The sequence below is a fragment of the Patagioenas fasciata genome, chromosome 4 (assembly GCF_037038585.1).
Source record: "Patagioenas fasciata isolate bPatFas1 chromosome 4, bPatFas1.hap1, whole genome shotgun sequence".
In the NCBI taxonomy this organism is placed as follows: Eukaryota; Metazoa; Chordata; class Aves; order Columbiformes; family Columbidae; genus Patagioenas; species Patagioenas fasciata.
This window is the reverse complement of record NC_092523.1, coordinates 45,277,501-45,299,848: the sequence shown is the minus strand read 5'-3', so window position 1 is coordinate 45,299,848 and position 22,348 is coordinate 45,277,501. Positions and strand designations below refer to the sequence as shown.

General features: G+C 36.2%; 1 protein-coding gene across 7 annotated transcripts in view; it reads left to right on the top strand.

Moving 5' to 3' along the window:
* GRIA2 (glutamate ionotropic receptor AMPA type subunit 2) overlaps window positions 1–22,348 on the top strand; it is a 98,864-nt gene that overhangs the window by 69,469 nt on the left and 7,047 nt on the right. For 6 of the 7 annotated variants that reach the window (XR_010651346.2, XM_065837705.2, XM_065837701.2 and 3 more), the window contains exons 7-12: window positions 4,439–4,606; window positions 4,883–4,987; window positions 5,687–5,797; window positions 6,908–7,114; window positions 7,618–7,988; window positions 11,933–12,131. Coding sequence is in view for 6 of the 7 variants with exons in the window: in XM_065837705.2 (XP_065693777.1) it covers window positions 4,439–4,606; window positions 4,883–4,987; window positions 5,687–5,797; window positions 6,908–7,114; window positions 7,618–7,988; window positions 11,933–12,131 (1,161 nt within the window). In the remaining variant the exon portion in view is untranslated. Of the gene's footprint in view, window positions 1–4,438; window positions 4,607–4,882; window positions 4,988–5,686; window positions 5,798–6,907; window positions 7,115–7,617; window positions 7,989–11,932; window positions 12,132–13,715; window positions 16,841–22,348 lie in introns of those variants that run through there. The other variant, XM_071807760.1, reaches the window with a different exon arrangement.

Below are 22,348 nucleotides of genomic sequence, written 5' to 3'. Positions count from 1 at the left end.
TGCATTAAAGCAGGACACCATTTGATATCCCAATTTAGTCTGTGTATAATTCAGTGGAGTATTATAAACAAGGTGCTGAAATGCATAGTCAACCATTGGGAAAAAATTGCTGGTGTAGAGCAGTAAGTCAAACATGTAATATACTCACAAGCAACAAGAACACACAAGTTTGTCTTACTACCTTTGATGTATATTTGTTGGTATTTAAGTACATTTAAATTGTTTAAATATAGGGAACAATGCTGAACATTTGTTTATACCCATTGATTCTACCCACTTGCTCTTGCAGCAAAGAACATTTCGTATATTACCTTGCTTTGAATCTTACCTGTCTCCAAGGTAAAATACTTTTTTGTTTAGACCTCCTTTCTCTTAACCTCTGTTGGTGATACAGTCTCCCTTCTCCTGCTGCTCCAGTAGCAACCCCCCATACATGCTGAGGAACCTTCTTCTGTGCCTGTTTCAGACCAATTTCAGCCTTTTTGAACAGTGCTTCGACTGGATACGCCGTTCTAGCTGAGGTCTCCCTAGTGTCTTGTATACCCGCACTGTGTTCTTTGACTCTGTTGGTACAGTCTCTGCCCAAAGTATCCCATTATTTTTTTAGTCTTTCTCACTGTTGTGTTAGATTAGGGCTGAATGGCTAGTTCAGAGTCCCCATGGTTTTAATTTGTTTTTAGTGTGTCTACAGTGTAGATACATGTATCTAAGCTGATCGCCCTGGACTCCTCCAGTAGTCTCAGAAGTCGCTAGAAATCAACTTAATGGAATGGAAGGCATGATTCATTTTATTTTAAAGAAAGTGTCTAACAGGTCAAATGAATCACACCTTAAAATGGTTATTTCTCTTCTCTGACTGTAAAAAAAAATCAACTAGTATGTCAAGGATAGATTTAGACGCTGCAGATATCCAGATCAAGAGGAAAAATAATCTCACTTACTGTGATTAAGAATACTTCCTTCTTTTTTTTTTTATGTCTTCACATTTTAATTTATTTTCTACTGCTTAAGTATATTCTTTTAATGTTATATTCTAAATCTCTAAATGTATCTCTTTATGACTTTAGCACATGGACAGGCATTGGGTTAAACACGGGACTAACGAACAAAGATTACATCTTTCTATAATATCTTACAGCTTTAAAATATACATATAAAAAATCTGCTTCTGGGAGTATCTTCTGCACTTTCATCTTCAGAAGTTTCAGTTACTGATTGTACAAGGTAGGGTACTGAACCTTTTAGTTAAGGGTTGCTGGTATCTTCTAAATTACAGATGATTGAAAATTATTAATTATTATTAATAATCTGGTAATAATCTGGTATCTTCTGAATTACAGCTAAAGTTACCAATGTTTATCTTGCCAGTTTTTCTTGGACAGCACACAATTAATGTCTTCTGCTTGGTCTGGGATGACTTTCTTTCGTCTTTTCAAATTTATCTTCGCGATTGCAGCTTACAAGTTTTATTAAGGTCTACAGTACATTTTAAATTTAATTTGAAGACAAATCACATATGGATCTTGTCTTTTCTCTTCTTGGCAATTAGGACATTTATTTAAAGAGGGAAGTCTTTTCATATGACATGCATGCAATCCATGTTTCATAGCAAATAATGTTCCAGTATTTAAAGGGTAGCTAAAAAGAAGATAGAGACTTCCTTTTTACAAGGAATCACATAGAAATGATATGTTGCTCATGGGGAGATTCTGATTGGTCACCAGGGAAATTTTTCACAATGAGAGCAATCGGCCATTGGAATAATCTCCTCAGGGAAGTGGCGGATGTCCCAGCGTTGGACACTTTTAAGATTCAGCTGGACAGGGTGCTGGGCCATCTTGTTTAGACTGTGCTTTTGCCAAGAAAGGTTGGACCACATGATCCTTATGGTCCCTTCCAGCCTGGTATTCTATGACTCTATGATGATATCTTTAGGCACTTTAGTGCATTATATTATAGTTTCTATATCTTTTTTTTTAATTTATTTTTTTTATTATCATAGTCCTGGAATCAAGAGAAGGAAGATTTTATTTTTTTTTTGCATATTCTTCACCATGTTTTAATTAATACGGGTGTTTCTGTGGGAACTATAGGGTAGTCCCTATACCATTTTGAGTTAAAGTTGCTGATTTTTCTCATGTGAAGTTGAAAAGAACTGAAATGAAGTTACGAGATTTACACTGCTGTAAAAGTAGTAGGCTGTAAGAGCCCATCCCACTTCCACAGAATATTGTTCCAAATAGTGGTCCCAGTTATTTTAATAGTGCAGATCAGAACATGGATGAATCTCCATTTTTAAACAAAGCGAATCAAGACAGGGCTAAGGCATCCTTTAACTTATGACAATTTTATTTCTTATGCAGACACACACACAGAGACACCCCTCTGCATGTGCAGGTTGTCTGTCATTTCTTGTTTATGGTAATGAGGTCACTTGGTTTTAGTTTGTCAGCTTGACATCTATTCATTAAGCTCTGGATAGTTTTAAAGAGCCCTATGAAGGTTGTTAGGAACTGAAAGTGTATGCAGAATAAAGCAGTAATAAATGATGCATGGGCTGTTTGGTTTTTTGGCATCTCCAACAACACATAAAATGCTCGTAAAATATTTTGAGATCCTTAGATTAAAGCTGACTTAACCTGAATTAAAGCTTGTGGATATATGTGATGACATGTATATACATGCAGATATGTATTGATAGGCAAAGCCCTACACAAACAGAATTCATGACTGAGTTGTGAATATTCAGACCAGTAATTATATACTATATGGATAGTATTTTTGAGAAGACACATTAAACTTATCCCAATGATCAAATGAAATGTAGAAAACTGAATTAGATAGTACTATAACTTACCAATTTCAATCTCTTATTTTCTCTGATACCAAAGTATGCTTCAGTGGTTAATGACAATGCTGTATCCAAAGTTTCTCAAAATGCTAGTGTGGTACAATATGTTTCTGTACTGCAAAGAGCTACACTTAAAGAAGTATTGCTAGTCTGTCCCAGAAAAAAATGAGTCAGTGTCCTTTCTCTTCTCACTGTGACCTTCTTTGAAGCTCCAAATCCATGTCCACCACTTAATCACTACTACTCCAGTAGCAGAAAGTAGTTTCAGCTTCAGCCAGTTTCACACTTGATTCTGCTGCTGTTCTGACCCCTTTAAATATTTCTGTACAAGTCACTGAGAGAACTTTCTTGAGAAGATTCACATTAATCACCCAGTAAGCTTATATATCTGAAAAAAGAGAGTTCCACCTTCCTTTTCTCCCTCTCCAAGGTCTAACAGTTGCATACAAAAATGACCTAAATTCAGGAGCCTGCCTTGGTTACAATTACAAGAGCCTTCTGCATGACCTGAGCTACCTAATTAAAATTCTCATTAAAGTCTGAGCCATTGAAGCAAAGAGCCAATATATCATTTTCTCTACTTTACAGTTTATATATTTTCAGCATCTAATAGCCTTCATAGGGATCATTGCATTCATTCATAAGGCTATAAGTAGTTATGTTCTGGCCCATAATTCCAAAAATGTCTCTATGTTTGACATAATTGCAATGTTCTGGACTCATCAGGCTCATCCAACAAAGTCCTCAGTGTACGTGTACATGTGGTTTCTGTTCAGTTAGTTAGTTAAGATGTAAAATTTTCCAGTCACTGAAGATAACTGCTTTTGGCTCTTTAGCCCCAGCTTGTGATGCATGTGATCACAGGATTCTCCCTTGATGTCTCAAAAGTTGTAAAGCTCCTTTTATTGTGGCAGATTAGGAACATGGGGTTCTTCCCTGCCTGTATTGCTCTTTGAGGGGCACCAGTTCTTCCAGATATCTCAGCCCAAAACCTGTTCTAACATGGTGCTGACAAAGTACTGCATACTTGAAAATAGCTACCCCTGAGTTTATCTATTGAACAGATAAAAGTTAAGCACAGGTATCTACAAATGCCTGTTGTTTTGTTTTGTGTGTATATATGTGAGAGGAGATGTAGTCTACAGATCTGTGTATAAATTTATCTCCCAAAGAGTGTAATCAGGAACAATTTCTTACTTTTAGAGGATTACTGAAGTTAAATAGTGGAATTTTATTTTTCTCCCCCCCCTGTCACCTCCATGGGCTTCCAGACATTGCACACAGAACTGTTACCCAGTTGTAGTGAGAAAGGAATGGAATACACACTGAAAACAGCTGTAAATCTTCAGTTTAGACTTATTAGCACTGCTTGTAACCATTCTGATGGAGAGCACTTCATTAATTTGCATAGATGCCTCTCAGAGGGTATTTACCTTCGAACTACAGAAGAACTCATCTGATTTACTGTACATCTTACTGTCCTTTTTATTTTTAATATATTTCTGTGTTTAATGGGTTATGGAATGGATTGAAAGGTGTAGTGAAGCTGAAGCTGGTTTTTAGTTAAATATTTTCACTTCTTTTCAGTATACATCTGCTCTTACATATGACGCTGTTCAAGTGATGACAGAAGCTTTCCGGAATTTGCGTAAACAGAGGATTGAGATCTCCAGAAGAGGAAATGCTGGAGATTGTCTTGCAAATCCAGCTGTGCCCTGGGGTCATGGTGTGGAAATAGAAAGGGCATTGAAACAGGTAGTTTCCCTTGAGTGAATACTGGACGAATGCATGTGTAAAATTCTCTATAAATGCTTGAAAAGAACCTTCCAGTCTCCTAACCTGCCTGGATCTTGCTGAGAATAATGTGGAAGTGAACTCCTCAGGAATATGTCTCCTAGTAAGATAATATATTGTGTGTGGAAGAGTCTAAACAGAATGTTTTTGAAATTTCAGTTTATGGAAATAGAAAATGCATTTTCAAAAAAAGAAACAAACTTAGTTCTTCTACCATTTTAATCTCCATTTATATAGGTTCAGGTGGAAGGTCTAACAGGGAATATAAAGTTTGATCAGAATGGAAAAAGAATCAATTTTACAATAAACGTCATGGAACTCAAAAGTACTGGTCCTCGGAAGGTAATTTGAATTGTCTTACAGTGTCTTTAAAGGTTTTACCATGCTAAGCAACAAGTTAAGGTAGGTAATGAAACACTATGGAGTAATTAAAGCATGAGTTGTATTAATACTTATTCGTAGATGTATTCTATAAGGATCTTGCAGAACACGGTAAAAATGTGTATTATTTCTTTCTAACAAATACAAGTAGTTATTTCTGGTAAGTACTACCAGTATTTTCTTTTCAGTTTTGCAGATTAAACTTTTTGCTTTCTCATCTAAATTGCTAAATATGAACCATTGTTTTGGGAAATACGCTTCTGAATGTTGAATGCAGAATGCAGCTTTTCAATGATGTTTCTTCAAATGTGATTATCTTTCTGTTCTAATTCCAAATTTTTCAGGAAAAGCCAGTTTCTCATGTCTTCCTTATCCAGAATCTGTCATAACCCTACAGTGTGTGATGATACTAATACTTGTTAATATGTGAAAACGGTGTGCCTGTATTAGACAAATTAATCTCAACAAATGGCATTAGTTCTATCCTGTTACTACTTGTTATAATCTTTAACAACATAAATAGAAATATTTACACTGGTAAATCCATAGCAAAAATAGTTCTTTTTGAGCATAGATCAAGGTCATAGTAATATCATGCTTTACCTGCTCTATGAAAGTTCATATTCACTGGTATCTGTGCATCCTATAAACTCTCTTTAGATTGGATATTGGAGCGAAGTGGACAAAATGGTTGTGAATCCTCTTGATGGCCCTCTTGGAAATGAATCTTCAGGACTAGAGAATAAGACTATTATTGTCACCACTATTTTGGTAATTAACCTCATATTTTGTCAGAAGACAGTATGTCCTACAGTGATTTGTTTCTCATCATTATTTTAGTTTAAATATACTGTCGTATTATTATCTGAGGTTGTAAGCTGTTACTCATCAGGATACATAAATAAAATCTGGAAATTAAGGATATATAAATGATTCAGTATGTGGTTTTGTTCTGTAGAAAACATGTGGTCATTGATTGAACATCCTAGAAAGTTAGAGTTTTTACGCTTGAAAATGGAAATGAAATATCTGCTTTCAAAGGAGAGGAGTTGGTTTTAGAGAAAGGATTTTACCAAACAGCAAAGAGACTGGTTCTTATGTTTCAGAATTGTAGCCGCCATGAATTGGTGAAGTGTAAAATAAAACATTAAAAGTTGCATTGTACTTGTCTAGAAAATAACATTATGTACTGTTATAGAACAGCATTTCTCTGTAAGTTACACAGCTTCTTTATCAGTTTGGACAAGTCACAAGCTAGCATAGGAATATCACTGGATGTAAGAATAGTTTGGTAACAACTGAGCAAAGAGGAGATAGGTTACTTTAGTACAACTCATCAGACTCATCAGCAGCTTTGCTCATGATAGAACTTTATTGTATAGTTACAGATATCTTACCTAATGTTTGTGTAGTAATTCAGTAAGGATATAGCCTGGGGAGCCTGAAGTGTTTTCCCAGGGAGGGGTGTGGTTGTGAAATAGGAAAGAATGTTCTTGTATTAAGACAACAGCAAAAGAAACTAAATACCTTTACCTTCTTCCATCCAAACTGTATGAGAGAAAGAAACTGATTTTGGAACTTACTCTCTCTTCTCTGAATGCACAACTCCTGGTAACATTCATGGTCATTATTAACATACTACTGAGAATCACTATACCTGTAAGTATTGTTGTTTGTGTATGACTTCAGAGAATGCAGCTTTCAAATGTGTTAAGGACATGTCATGTTAATAATTAACAGCTGACGTATACGTAGCATGTATGACTCAGATGTTATATTTTCTCTTTCTCACATGTAAAAGAGAACATATTAATCTATGAAGTGTACAGCCAATACATCTGTCTTGTTACCAAGTAGCTAAGGCAAGTTCTTTCTGTGCAGGAGTCCCCATACGTCATGATGAAGAAAAATCACGAAATGCTTGAAGGAAATGATCGATATGAGGGCTATTGTGTGGACTTAGCTACAGAAATTGCTAAACACTGTGGATTCAAATATAAGCTCACAATTGTTGGGGATGGCAAGTATGGGGCGAGAGATGCAGACACGAAAATCTGGAATGGGATGGTTGGAGAACTTGTTTATGGGGTAAGAAATTTTTTTTATAATGAAGCCATTAAAGATGACTAACGGAAGGAGTGGGATTTGATATAGTTTTCTCTGTAGAGGAAAATTATCAAATTCCTTCTGCAGAGAATTAGTAACCTGTATTGACATGAGAAATTTTGAAAGTGAAACATGGAATTAGATTTTACGTGCAAATTAAGTTGAGGGGAGTGAGTGCATATTTCATCCTTCTGACCAGGTGAAAGGCAGTGTACTTTACTAACACTTTTAAATGCCATATACTTTTAAAAGGGCATGTGTAAGAAGGGAAGCTTGAAATATGCCAACCGTATGGCTATATGTATTTCAGTAAGAAAAGTTTCAACAAAAATTTTCTGAAATTCTCAATAGGACATTCTTGGTGAAATGAATGTTGCTGGTGTCTCTGCTGTCCTATTACCCATTTATGAAATGCAGTAGAAACTAAACCATTCTTTACTCTGATCATTGTATTAGCTATTATTTGCTTTTTTCTTCCTTCACAGAAAGCCGATATTGCAATCGCTCCATTAACTATAACGTTGGTGAGAGAAGAGGTGATTGACTTCTCAAAGCCCTTTATGAGCCTGGGGATATCGATAATGATCAAGAAGCCTCAGAAGTCCAAGCCAGGAGTGTTTTCATTTCTTGATCCATTAGCATATGAAATCTGGATGTGCATTGTTTTTGCCTACATTGGGGTCAGTGTAGTTTTATTCCTGGTCAGCAGATTTAGCCCATACGAGTGGCACACAGAGGAATTTGAAGATGGAAGAGAAACGCAAACTAATGAATCAACTAATGAATTTGGGATATTTAATAGTCTCTGGTTTTCCCTGGGTGCCTTTATGCAGCAAGGATGCGATATTTCGCCAAGGTTGGTTACTCGCCCATTTCAACTTTGTGCATTTTTGGTCTCAGCCATCTCAGCCAGAGGAGGTTCATGGTGCATATATTTTCACTCTCAAGAAAGAAATGAATTGCTATATTTTTTCCCCTCTCTAAAATCACAAAAACCCTTGAAATAAAAGCAGTTGTCTGTGACATAGGGTCATGATGTATTTGATCGATGTTGTCTTAACATCGATCATGCATTTGCCAAGTGAATTTATATACACCATCCAGAGACTGTAAAATGCATAAGGTTCAAGTCATTCCACACCTTCTTGGAGGGGTACCGTGTTTTTGCTGCATATTCCCATTTTACAGTTGACAGTGCATATGGTTCACAACAACTGTAGTGGGAAAAAAGGGTAACATACTAGTCACAAACTACACAGACAGCGCTTTTCCTCTAAAATTCACTATGTATCATAACACTGTTATTAACCAACTGTTTTTCTACAGGAAAGCCTTAAACTGAAATAAAAGTGGTGGCTCTAATTTCATGTGAATAGTTGCAAAACACTGCTGTTTTTCCATGGCCTAGTTTTAGAAAAGTCTCAAAGGAAATATCTAAAATGAATTTGAAGGTCCAGTTTAAAAATGCTCAGGTCCTTGTGGATTTTCGCCTACTTTATTAGGCACAACTGTAAAGCACTTAAGTTAATTCCTTTGCAGCTCATTAAATATTCTATTTCCTTTGTGCACAAGTGGTTCTAGCCTTGATTCAGCAGAGCGGTAAGTAGGTAGGTAAATAGGTACTTGCTGCTTGAAGGAACTATAGTAGCAAGCATAATAGGGCAACTGGGTTTAAAGAAATCATATCAGAAGACCTACCTGATTATACTAAGCAATTTAACTTTCTTCTATATATCCTAAAGTAAGACAAGGAACAGGTCGATTTCTAGTGGGTCTAGTGAGTAGTGTGCAAAATGAATCACACCAAGGGAGCTTTTCTTATGTCTAAGTCATGCATCCCAAAAGGCAACAGCAGGTTTTCAACTTGTTCTACTGTGGAAATAGCAGAGCATTTGTTGTGTGAGAATTTTAGCAGTTCCATGTAAAGGCTGACATATTACAGTGAGATCTGCCAGCCTTTATGATGAAAGATGCAATAGATTAGGCATAAAACACCATAAGAATGTTATACAAGAAAGGGGACAGTGAAGAGACAGCCAATGGTTTCAGGTCTCAAGAAGCTGTGTTAATGACAGTCCTTTGGGGTTTTCCATTGATTATACACTTCACAGGTTTAGTTGTCTGCAAATCCTCCATTAGCTACAAAATTATTTTTATTGAATCAAGGCCATAGTAGAATAACGATGTTGGGGGTTTTTTTTATTACTGTTTTACTGGCTATTAAAGCATGACAGTTGTTGTGCACGGTTTGATAACTTTTGAAAGGTGATGTAAGAATAACAACAGTAAATGGTCATCATAAAAGATGTGTAAAACTCTAATAATTTTGGAGATTCAAGATTTAGTTTCAGTGAGGTGTTTAACACCACTTTATTTCATTACAAACATATTTCTGAGGAAAGCAGTTAGTTTGTATATTATGTGTTTATTATAAAAATAGAAGAGGGCTGAAAACACCTCAGTTATTTTTGTTCTTGCACCAAGAACATCACTTATGGAATTTGAACTCCCTACAGATGAATTGGAGCAGATAGAAAAAGGAATCACAAAATATCAGCAAAATGTCTTTGTGACGTTAAGTTTTATACTATTGCTACTATAATTTCTCTAATAAAGTGACAAACACTGTAAGAATTGTAGAGTAGACAAGTAACTAAGACTTCCTGACTCTGAAATAGAAGGTGGTGCTGAGTAAGGCTGGACTGGACCATCATCTTGCCACATAGCACAGAAACAAAGGAATAGAATAGAGAATGATAACTTAGAAAAGTTATCCTCATCTTTTTCGAGATGTGAGTGTACTCTCAGTACTACCATGTAATACCTTTGTAAGTATAAAAGCATGGTGCGCTATTTTAGGTAACTGCACAGAAATTGTTATTTTAGTTTTTAATGATCTGATAAACAAGGTACTTGTACAATTGTGGGTTCCTACTAACATAGAATTAGCAATCTTTAGAAACCTTTTGAAATGTACATTAAAAAATGGTTTATTTAACTGGGACAGACCTTATGGGAAAATTTTAATACAAATGACATTCAAAAAAGTTTTACTTACAAAATATAATATGAGAGTGCAATATCTGGATTGGCATTGAGCTTATTTTTACAAAGTTGGCAGCAGCTCTGTTTGCTGAAATCATGGTGTTTTGAAGATTATGTTTGTTTATAGCGGATGTCATCAATACAATATGAAGTTCCGTAAAATCAGCAATTACTACGTACTTTTTACCAGATATTTTACCTTGCAAATATATTTATCACATAAATTTATCACATAATTCAATCTTTTAATTGCAGAATTATTTTGTACACAGATTGCCTCCATGTCAAAATAAGTATATAGTATTTTTTCAAAGGTGACAGAAAGCATGTTTGTAGAATACATCTCAGTTTAAAAGGAACTTGAAATAATTTATTTTCTATGATCCTTTTTAATAACGTATTCTGAACCTCATCTGGCTTGATTTTCATGTAGTAGAGTGAACGAGTGAGTCTGTTGTGACATGGAATAAGTCTTTTCATGTCTGAATTATCACAGAGATTTTTTATAATAGCAATTAGTAAAAATAGTTTGTCCAGAATTGGTTCTATTTATTTTTGTTCCCAGTTTAATAAATCAGCTTTGCGTGACCATCATGTTTTAATGTGCATATATAGAGTTATATCTATTTATATATCTATATAAATATTTTGTCAGAATTTAAAATCTCACTCATAATACAGTAGGCTGGGTAAGTGATTTTTAATTTGTTTGCTTAATAGATATGGGAGACACATCAAGACATACCTAAGCTACTGCAACACCGTGGTACTAGACTTTCAACTACATGCACATTTCTGGCAAATAATTAATCACATCTCTAAAGATTATGTGCTCTTACTATAATGTCTTGTTTAAAACAAAGTAGTGAGTAATTTCAAAGTTTAAAAGATGATTAAAAAAAAGTCAAGATTGAGAATAATGGCAGTATCAATAGTTCTCTTCCATTATTTTCTAGTATTCAAAGATGTGTGCTCCATATTGTTTTATATATTTTCTTGAGTTCTCTTTTCTTCTCTCTTCTTGAGCAGGAGATGCAAAGCAAAGATCCATAAGAGCCCACCTGCTGCAGTTAAAAACTTCAGATTATTATTATTTAAAAATATTATTTCTTCACCATTTTTCTGTGTTATCACTGATTGTTTCATGTCCAGTCCACAGTTTGTTAAATACCTGTGTCTTTCAAAAGTGGTGTACACTTTTTAGTTTATGGATATTCTGTGGGCCAGTTTTTATTGCAAATAATGCTGTTTGTTTCTCACTATGGATTGTCCACAGCATCATAAACCATTGTTTTGTGGAAATCAGTCTTTGTCTGAATGTCTTAGGAAAATAAGCAATCTCAAGGTACTTGATTTTAAGTGCATACCAGTTTATCTGAAAGCACTGTGTCACTGATTTTGTTTGATCCTCTTCACAATGTCAGGCAAGTTCACTTCAGAGGGAATGACAAGTTTATGTGTTAGATATAGCGCATTATGATGGGAGCAGTTTCCTTTCAGGATGTTCAGAACTTTGAAGAACTGGATCACTAAATTCTGCCTAAAGTAAGCTCTGGAGTCCTGGTTTCAGACAAGTCCAGGAGGTGTAGTGGAGTATGCCTTGACTTCCCCTCAAAATAGCATACAGAGCTGTGCTGCAAGATAACCTGAAATGATTCCCTGTAGTATAATGCATCATTTGCATAAAACTGATAATATGTCTTCTTTTTACGACTTTCATTTCACTTTACAAATTCATTTCATACTTGTTATTAGATCCCTGTCTGGGCGCATTGTTGGAGGTGTGTGGTGGTTCTTTACCCTCATCATAATCTCATCCTACACGGCTAACTTAGCTGCCTTCCTGACGGTGGAGAGGATGGTGTCTCCCATTGAAAGTGCAGAGGATCTTTCCAAGCAAACAGAAATTGCTTATGGAACATTAGATTCTGGCTCCACTAAAGAGTTTTTTAGGGTAAGAATTTCTACTTTTTAGTTTTTTGTTTTGTTTTCAATAGGTCTTCACTCATGGAAATGTGTTTTCCCTAGGCTTTATTAAAAGTTTGCTATAAAAATGTGATATGTGCAAACTAGATCACAAGTATATGTGGTTTTGTTTATTTGTTATCCTTAAATTTCATTATCTATATATAAATATAAGGGTCATGTTATAAATAGACAAAGCAAAAGTGGCTGCAAGGAATTACCTAAAAAATATTCCACTGTAAAGTTAAACAAGATATGTTCAGAGAAGGGAGTTGATGTCATTCATCTGAGCTTTAAGATAGGAGCTAATGATTATAAACGAGGGTATTTAATATCTGTGCTATATTTTAGGTGAATAGGGACACAGTGAATAGGGACATGGGAAGGTGCACAGTAATGTTTTCATAAGTATTTCGCATGATTTTTCAAACTTGCAGATGAGGACATGGGATACAGCCCTCTTAGCTGCTATAGTAAATCCAGGATTCAACCCTGTTGGCTGTTGTAGTAAATCCATTTAATTTTGAAAGCAATTACTATTTGTATTTGCATTACAATAATGCCTTGGAATCCTGTCATTCCTCACCTCTGTGTATTTCAGTTTCAAATATGCATGAAACTTCCAATGTGTGAGTCTCAGGCTGCCCTTGAGACACCAGCTAACACAGTGAAATCCATCCAGCAAATGAATGAGACACTAAGGCTGCTGGGAAAAACGCTGTGGCTATTTTGCCTGTCTTTGTGCTCTGTGTTTCTCTCTGTGTAAGACAGAAGTGAATGTGAAGTGCTACAAATACAAAAAAACCCGCTGTTTTCATATTTTCCAGTGGATGGTGATAGTGCTAGGTTTAAACAAAATATATTTTGAAATAGTTATAAATATTAGTTTACATTTCAAACATAGCCTGTCATGAAAGTGAGATGCAACAAGTTCTCATAAATTTTTTTTAGGTACTGTACAGTTAGGGTAGTCACTGCTAGATTATGGTTTTCACTGGATCCTGTAATGCATACTTAACTGGTAACATACTAAATAGGAACCATTCTTGTTTCAGCTGTAGAAAAGCATTATTTTCTGGCTTTGATGACAGGTTCAGTAGTAAGACCTGCTGCTGATTGCATTCCTGTTGGCTAAACCAACACCAACATCAGCTATCTAAGCTAGTAAAAATGAGATTGGGTTTGTGCTAAGAGTGTTCAGAAGCATTTAGAAGCATACAATCATCTGTTTCTTGTTTTGTGAGCGTAAACCTTTTAGATCATGGATATACCAGGGATTGAATGTGAACAGTTGGTCAGTTCTTTTGAATACTTTTTCTTTAGAGATTTTTAGGCTTTTTTTTAAAACAAAAAATGTTTATGTGAGCATGGATCAGTATGTAGTTTTTGTGTTCCTATCACATATATACAGCTTTCCAAATACACTTTTACACGACTAGTGTTTCTGGTGTTGACCTAAGAATTAATAACTTATTTTTATAAAAGTCAGGTGGAGGCTTTTGTTCGCTAAAAGTCACTTAAACTTGCCCAGTTATTTTTCCAAGAAATAACAACTGTCAGAATTTCTTTCTAGGAGACCTGAAACTCAAGTTTCAAGAATGAAACTGCTGAAGGCAATGTGAAAGCAGTCTCTAGCACTAAGGAGACTAAAATTTCACCCAGAGTACTTCTGTAGGGTGACTGGATTGGAGTGGATGTGTGACTTTTATTATGACCTGAAATTAAGACTCAATTTCTTTGAATAGCTGGAAACAAATGGAGTATTTTCCTAGCAGCGAGCTAAAATGGAGTGGCTTTTTCTCTGTCGCTGTCGTGAACTAAAAGAAACACAGCTGGATTGTTTTCAGAGTTAGTCTGTTATCTCTTCAAGCAGTGTCATCATCTACAAGTTTGTTTTTTATTGATGGAATGGATACTGGACCTAAATCTCTATTAACAGAACCCTAATTCCTCGAACAGCACAAAATTAGGGATCATTGTACACTGGGAATGAGAACAGTAAACTGAATTTTCTTTGCTACTGAAACATGTTTTCTGATAATACTTCACACAAGTGAAAAAGAGATCTTTGTCAGCGTTATCCAAAAATGAATTCGTAGCAATAAACTAGACAGTGAAAGTTAGTTGAAAAATCCTGTCCTGAATAGCTGAATATATGTATGTGATGTTAATAGAAAGAGGTGGCTTCAAGTCTGTCCAGCTTCTATGACTGTTTAAATGGCATGAACTCATTGAGATGTTAGGTTAGTCACAGTATGTCAGGGATGTCATATTATCTTGCTTTCTGTTTTGTTTTAGGATTCTAGTGTTTCAACCACCTACAGTAGGTACATAGTAGTTCATGTCTGCAGTGGCTGTGGCTGACTCCAGTGGCTACTGTAGTGAATGCAGTAATCCAAATATAGGTTAGAAAAACCCAGATGGAGGAAGGATGGTGGCCCACCACACACCCTACAGACAGTATGGGAGCAGACGTGCAAGCTAGTCCATATCGCTTGACTTGGAGGTAACAGCCTTGGCACTCACGGCAGATGTATTGCCTTTGCACTTCACCCTCTTTTAGGTACATACTCCCTAGCTTTAAAAGTAGTACAGGCTAGTAGGAGATATTCTTGCCAACAGTGAGTATGTAGAGCATCAGCTGGCACTTAATCAAGAAACATAACTGAGAAAAAGGGATGAAAAGGCATTGTACTCTAGTGTTCCTCGTGCTGCTTTAAGATGAGAAACAGAAGCTTGGTACATCCTGCACAGAAAATATCAGTGCATAAATAATGAGTTTAACAGTGTTTTTATTTTTAAAAGAAAAATAATAAAGAAAAACAAAAACACAATGACAGAGCTTTGCTGAGCAGTAAACATCAGTAGGAGACTTTTACTTCTTAGTAATGTTACAGATACATGATTTTTCTTCAATGGCAGATCCATCAGGTCTCTTCATTCTATATCTGTAAATACCAGAATGTCCAGTAGTTTTCTTCAGGAGATCTCAAAGTTGCTACTAGCAGAACTGTGAGTACAGTCCAACTCTTAAGAATTCTATTCCTCTGACTTGGGATACTTGTCACTTCTGATACTTATTTGCACCTCTGTCTTGGGGATAGTGCTTTTAGAGTTCTTAGTGCAACTGAAAGCCTAAACAAAGCTATATAGTGCATTGCTGTTGCATTTTCTCTTGGGTTTACAGTCTGAAGTAATGGGCTATGTATTGAAGAAAATGTGTGTGGCTGTGGTTTTCCAGAAGTGCAAAATTTTTCTCAAATCAGTAGTGGTTTTGTAGTGGTGAGGATGTGAATAGGACTGGAAGCACAGCTTTGGAAGATCCAGGACTCATTTCAGTTGACCTTGTACAGACACATCACCTCTATAATGGTCAGACTGCAGATACTACTTGATGGAGCAATTAATGGTGGGGCAGTGGAATTTCTTCACTCTGGTACACACTATTGACACTACCCACAGTCACAGAGTATTTTTACCTTCAATGATTTCTCAGCAGTTGCAGTAAATGCAGTTGATGTATGTGTTAGCAAAGACACATAGTTGAACTTCAAAGGGAAAATACAGTCACTAACCCAAGAAGACAGACTACGTCTTGCCTAACACTGCAGAAATTAATTTTAACGCATTGTCTATATGTGTTAACTCCTGAAGTTGCCTTGCTGACTTTCATGGGCTATGGCACTGGAAGAAAGAAAGAAAGTACAACTGCCTAAGTATGCAAGCTTAACATTCGCTGGAACATTTCCATACTTTCCACCTGCTTGAAGGTATATTGAAAATTAATATCAAAGTGATACAGAGCATGTATAATTTTCTCTAAGCTTTCATTTCTGACAACAAAACTATAGTTATTCTTCATTTCCAAACAAAGCATTTTGGTTCCAAATGATCTCATAGGTTTTCTGTATGTGTGCGTGTGTCCCGGTTTGAGTTAATTGTTCTTGAATGTGTGCGAACAGAAGTGTATGTTAGATGCCATCTGAGATCTCAGCGATGCTCTGTACAAAGGCATTAGCATTTCTTTTTCTCCCAGTTGTGGCACAGTATTTGCTGGTAATAATTTTGATCACAGTGATAGATTTAACTTTTTTTTTTTTTTCTTTTTTTATCCAGCTGAAGGTCTTCCATTTTATTGCAGATTTTCTTATTGGTCCCAAAATGCTGGACTATGCTTTTGAGCTGGGAGGTTCTGTTTAATTTCATTTTGTTTCTATCATTCTAGTGCTCAGAATTTTCCACTTCTTTTATATAACAAATATATTATATCCCATTGTCTGGCTTGCTGTGTTTTGATACCCCAATTTCCTTTTGTACAAATTCTAATCATTTTTGTATTCAAATGTTTTCACTCAAGAATGTCATCTGAAGCTGTGCATGCCATGCAGTACTTCAGACCTGAAGAGCTGCAATTGCTTTGAATGTTTTTTCATTCTTGTTAAGTCCAGACAGTACGTTTATGGTTCTAGACTCTGGTAATAGTACCTGCAGTTCACTACAGAATCTGCGATTGCTTGAGAAAGTGCTTTGGTGTTTTGGGATTGATTTTATCCTCCCTCTCCCAGTGTGGGTGCAGTAAGTTATTTGTGATTTGCAACCTTCTTGTTTTGATCATCTCCATTTCTGTACCTTCATTTATATTACTTATTCTTTACATTAATCTCATCAAAAACAAAATTAAAGTTTACATTTACATTATGACCCTATGTGCAGACTGGCTTTGTTCTCTGTTTCTTCCCACCACACAGCAGATACACTTTCCTTTCTCCTGTTCTTTTTCACTTGTGAGGTTTGAAAATCTGCTGCTGTTTGCTTTTTTTTTTTTCCAGTTCAGTTTATGCTACATACTGTTTGCTTTATTTTCTCAGGTTACCCCTGATGAAATCAAGATCCTGCTTACAAATCTACATTTGCATTACAATGATGTAGCAAACCTGTTGTAGTAGATACAGCAACATTGCTGTAGTCCAGCTGTCCCTCTGTGAGTAGGTTTATTGCACTAAAGTGAGCTCTAGGAGTGGCCAGTGGATTTTCCTTGTGACCAACACTTCAAAAAGAACATAGGATTTGTGTCATCATTGTGGAAATTAGTTTGTGTGACATTTATCTTAGTTTTTAATAAAATTAAATTGAAGTGGTCTGGTTTGAGTTTATGAATATGTTGAGGGATGGGGAGGAATTTAGATTCACTTGAAACTGAAATTAATAAGTCTCAGAGGAGGAGTCATTTCAGCAAGTATTTTAACAATGGTTAAATGGTCTTGAAACTTTAACATCGCTCTGTAAAACAAGCCTTCATGAACGCTTAACTCTAGATCACATGAAGAATATGATGATGACATAAGATCCTTGTTTTGCGCTTTCCTGTTGTCTTCTCATATCCTTCTTGGAGAAAATTATTTTAAGTAAGCTTTTGAAGAATAAGTTATTGAGAAAAATTGTTTTTCAATTTTTACTAATAAGACCAAATACATTAAATGTATTTTAAGTAGCTCAATTAAGTAATGGAAACTGGAAAGCCATAAAACTTACAAATCTGTAATTAAATTTTACCAATACTGAATAAAATAAACAATATATTACAAAATTTAGATCTTCCATTCAATCAAGTATTCACCTAGTATAAACAAGGTTAAATATTTTACAGTACTTAATCTTAGGTTAACAAAGGAGTCTGAGAAATTAGCTTCACCCTTTCCTGTGTATTTGGATTTACTATATAAATTGGCAAGATTCATTTGTTGTTACGCTTTCTAGCTACTGGTGACAAAACCAGTTACTCTCCTTTTGTTCAGTACAGAAGGTCAGTGAGAGAGTTACACAATCCATATTTGAGAATTAAAGTTCTGCTCCTGCAGTACAAGATCGTCATCTAGTAGAATGTTGTAGTCTTGAGTTGCTATTTCTGTCAATGACATGCTAATTACAGCACCCTGTTTTAAGAATAATAGGTCTTTGAATGACAAAATGGAAAAGTTATCTGATGACCCACAAAATACAGTTAATTAATTTGATAAAGCTTTGCATAATTTAATTTCCTAATGAGTTTCTTAATGAAGGCAGTATTTTACATTTAAATGGAATGTGTACTGTGTAATAGTAATAATTTTCATAGTCATGATGCCCAGTGGCATGGTATTTAAAAAAAAAAACCAAAAACTGTAGTTTCTGGGACATTTTTGTATCAGTTATTGTATTTTCATAGGATTGATCAATAGTGGGGAATACTAGGGGATTGTAATACAAAAATATGATTAACATTTCATATATAGACTGAAGTGTCATCTTGAAATAGCAATGAACCACAGTAATTAAGACCACTGCAGATTATTTCCATGTTCTTGTAGCCAAATAATATCACAGTCTACAGTGGTTCCATTGTTTGGATCTCATGATATACAGTTGTGGGGCTTTTCAAAGAAGCAATGCTTTCCTTTTTACATTTCTGATGCCATTAAAGAAAGGGTATATAAGGAAGAGATGGAGAAGCCCAAGTTGCACACATGGCAGCCTGCATTCACGAGAATTCTGTTTCCTCATGGTTTAGTCCAGTGTTACTGATGACTGCATGGTTTTCCAAGTGCAGTTAAATGAAGAAGATTTTTTGCATAGGAATAAAATATATGGCCAAGCGTAAATGAGAATGAAATGTGTTGGATTTTGTTTGGTGTGGTTGGTTGGTTGGTTGGTTTTGTTTTGTTTTCCAGAATGTATTTGAATAGGGATATATATTTGAATTAGGATAAGTGTACATGCTTTTTTTAACTGTCAGGTAACATCGTCTTTATAAGTAAGTGTGTGTGTGAACAGAAAGCTAGGTGAAGGTCTCAACACTGAGCTTGTCTACATCCTTTAATTCTACCTTTCAAATAAAAGACAAATTCTCAAAACAAAGCAATGAGGAAATAAAATGATGCAGTTCTGAAAACAGAATGTATTACTAAATATATTGCGCAGCAATATAAGCAAAAACCTTAGAAGTCACAAGTATCCCCTAGGTAGTGGCTTGTTGCTGCTCTTTTTTTAATGAGTCTAGACAAAGCCAAGGACTAGGTAAAGACTGTGAGCTGTATGAGTTGCAGCGTGATGTTTTTCACTGTTTGTGGCTGCAGAGGTCTTTGTGGTCATGACAGATGCTGAGCACTATTTCTGGATATGTTTTTCGTTACAGATTTGCATTTCCATAGTTGCTGGGTTGTATGTTCCTACATTCATTTATAGGGCAAGGACCCTGTGAGCCATCTAGTAGGAGGTTTCTTCTTAACACTAGACCATTTGCGAAATCTGTTCCTTGCACCTTTTCCCGTTCAATCATCCAGCACCGGCCGCTCAGTCCATCATGGGACTTCCCTCATCCTTCCCACTTACCTGTTGTGATCAGATTTCTGTCAAGTGACAATGGGAAGTGTGGAGCTGCATGTAATTGAGTGTGAATGACAAAAGCAGAACAGACCTTGCTAGACCTCTGTTAATTGATATATAACAAAACCTGTAAAAGGTAATTTTAATAAACCAGGACACAGTGGAATAACAAAAGGCAGCTTATGAACCTGTTTAGGACAGTTAGCTAACTGGAATAAAGAATGCTTATTTATTTAGTATTTCAATGTTTGTGCAAGAAGAAAATGAAGTTTTAAGTGTCAGTATAACCTCTTCTGCAACATGGGATCCAAATGCCTTCTTATGACAGTTGTACTAATGGGCACCTGGATGTATGTTGTCTGCTTTGGGTTGAATTGAACCATCTAAGACAGCTCTAAACCAACTTTTTCATTTTCACCTTTATAAAGCAAACCTATGGTAATTCATGAAGTATCACCGTGATCATTTTTATAACACTGTCGGAAGCTTGATGACCCTTGCTTAGTTGGTAGTGGTAAATCCCATGCAGCAAGCTGGCTGTATGCTACCAAACGAATGTTGACCTCTGTTAGGAACAGAATGGAGCATCTGGCTTTCATTAGAGAGTAAGTTCAGAGAGTGGGATTTCAGGGAAGATCAAGTTCCTTCATATGAAACTGAGGACTTTTGAGTCCAGGCCTGAGTGGGCTGAGGAAGGAGGAGATTGAGCACCCTGCAAAGCTAAACACTGGTAGCTCTGCTTCCAAGGAGGTGGGCAACAGCAGCAAGACTTGGAGAACTGGTGGTAGAAAGCTATACACTTAGGATTTAGACTTTCTTTACATGCTCTGGTGAAGCTGATGGATTTTCTCAGACATTAAATGGCCTGACTGACTTCCATCTGCAGGTGGGAGTCTCTTTCAGGCATGGAATGCTAGTCTCTTTCTGTTAGAGGCACTTACCTGTATCTATGTGTCATGTTTCAACCCAAGCTAGCAATACAACCATGATAGCCACTCACTCACCCCTTCTCCATCCCCCAAATAGGGGAGAGAATCATAAGGGAAGGAAGAAACTTGGATTGAGATAAACACAATTTAGTAAAATAACAAAGCGCTAATACACTACTAGTATTTATATATAAAATAGAAATAGAATATAAAATAAAAGATACTCAATGCAATTCCTCACAAACACCGCCCACACTGAGCAGCCAGGCCCAGGAAGCAGCACCTGGTCCTGAGCAGCTGATCGGAGAGAGGGAAAAAGAGGAAAAAGGCATAAAGGCCCAGAGACCTCTGGAAAATGTCAGGATGGCAAAAAGACTGAACTAAACACCCTGAACCCAACTCCCGTGAACAGGTCTCCAAGAGCAAAGAGAACACATGTGAGAGAGACTGGAAGGTCCCAACTCTCCTTAAATAATAAGCATTATGCTAATGGGATGGAGTACTCTCATTGATCAGTCTGGATATTAGTCAAGCTCTGCCCCATCTCTGCCCCACTTCCTTGATGCCTCACACCTGTGGGCAGAGCACTCAGAATGTCCTTGGCTCTCAGACCAGAGCAATTAAAAACATTAGCTCTGTGCTGGGATGTTATCTCTTGTTCTAAAACTAAGTCCAAATAATGAGCATGCTAGTTGTGAAAAAGAAAGGTTTCTAGCTGCATGAAGAAAATTAACTGATTTTCAGTCAAACCAGCACACTACATATCACCTAAATTATAGGCAGAGAAAAGTGCAATATTGGTTTTTTTTGCTGATAGCTTATAGTACACAGTGATATTAATACCTTACTTTGTGAACTGGCTTTTCAAAGACAGTGCAATATACCATTTTTTAGGATTCCACTAATTGTTAGGATCTCATTTTTAGGATCTCCTTAGATGGAGCAAGAACAGTACATACGCAGTATGGCAGATGTTCCAAGAGTCTGAGAAAACCCACTGTGACTTCAGCACACAGTTACATTTCTCAGTCACTCTGGTCATGCTGAGTGTATCCAACTCTTGATATTAATGGGTATACTGAGTATGTGTAGATCAACAGATCAGAATAACTGATCTGCAAGGGAACTTCCAAAAGCTGTGCCAGTGTACATGTATATTCTGGTAACAGATGGAATATTTAGTTGTTAGGAAACTTTCAGTGGTTCTTAGTACTGCCACAGCTTTTAATACTGGTATATGTACAGAGACCATGGAGAAATCTGAGGCTAAATATCCTCCTAGACTACATTTCTGGATAGGAGAATGAGGGTAAGTCTGGGAAAATTATAATGCTGTACTACAACAGTGAAGACTTGGGAGATGGTGAGAGCATTACTGGTGCTTTTATACTTGGTTCATTTATTTTTGCAATGCTGTGATTATAGATGCTACATTTATAGAGGATTTGCAGTTCTGAATTTTATATTACAAGATGTCTCTAGTAGAGAAGTACTTCTGATACATTTTGTCATAGTAAGATTTGGTATATTTACACATGCAATAGTAATATCTTGCAGTGGACCAAGGTAACTACAAAGCCAAATAGTCTCGGTCTTCTCCAGCAGAGTAGAAATGCAATAATAGCTGAGTTACATGCAACATAGCATTACATTCGGCAGTAGTTTATTGTCTATTTCATATAATGCTGTAACTTGCACTCAATTTATGTAGGGGCAGATGATATAACCGTGTGCTTTCTTAATTCTTCATGAGAATTGTACTGTATATGACAACGTGAGAGATCCAGCTTCATATGCTCTTTCTGACTGGTGATTGTTACTGACCCTGACTTGTCATATGTCCAGTTCTTCCTGCTGTTTCTTTCATAGCACTGCTTCATTTTTGGTGACATCGAGGTGGGAAACTTTGTTTTCC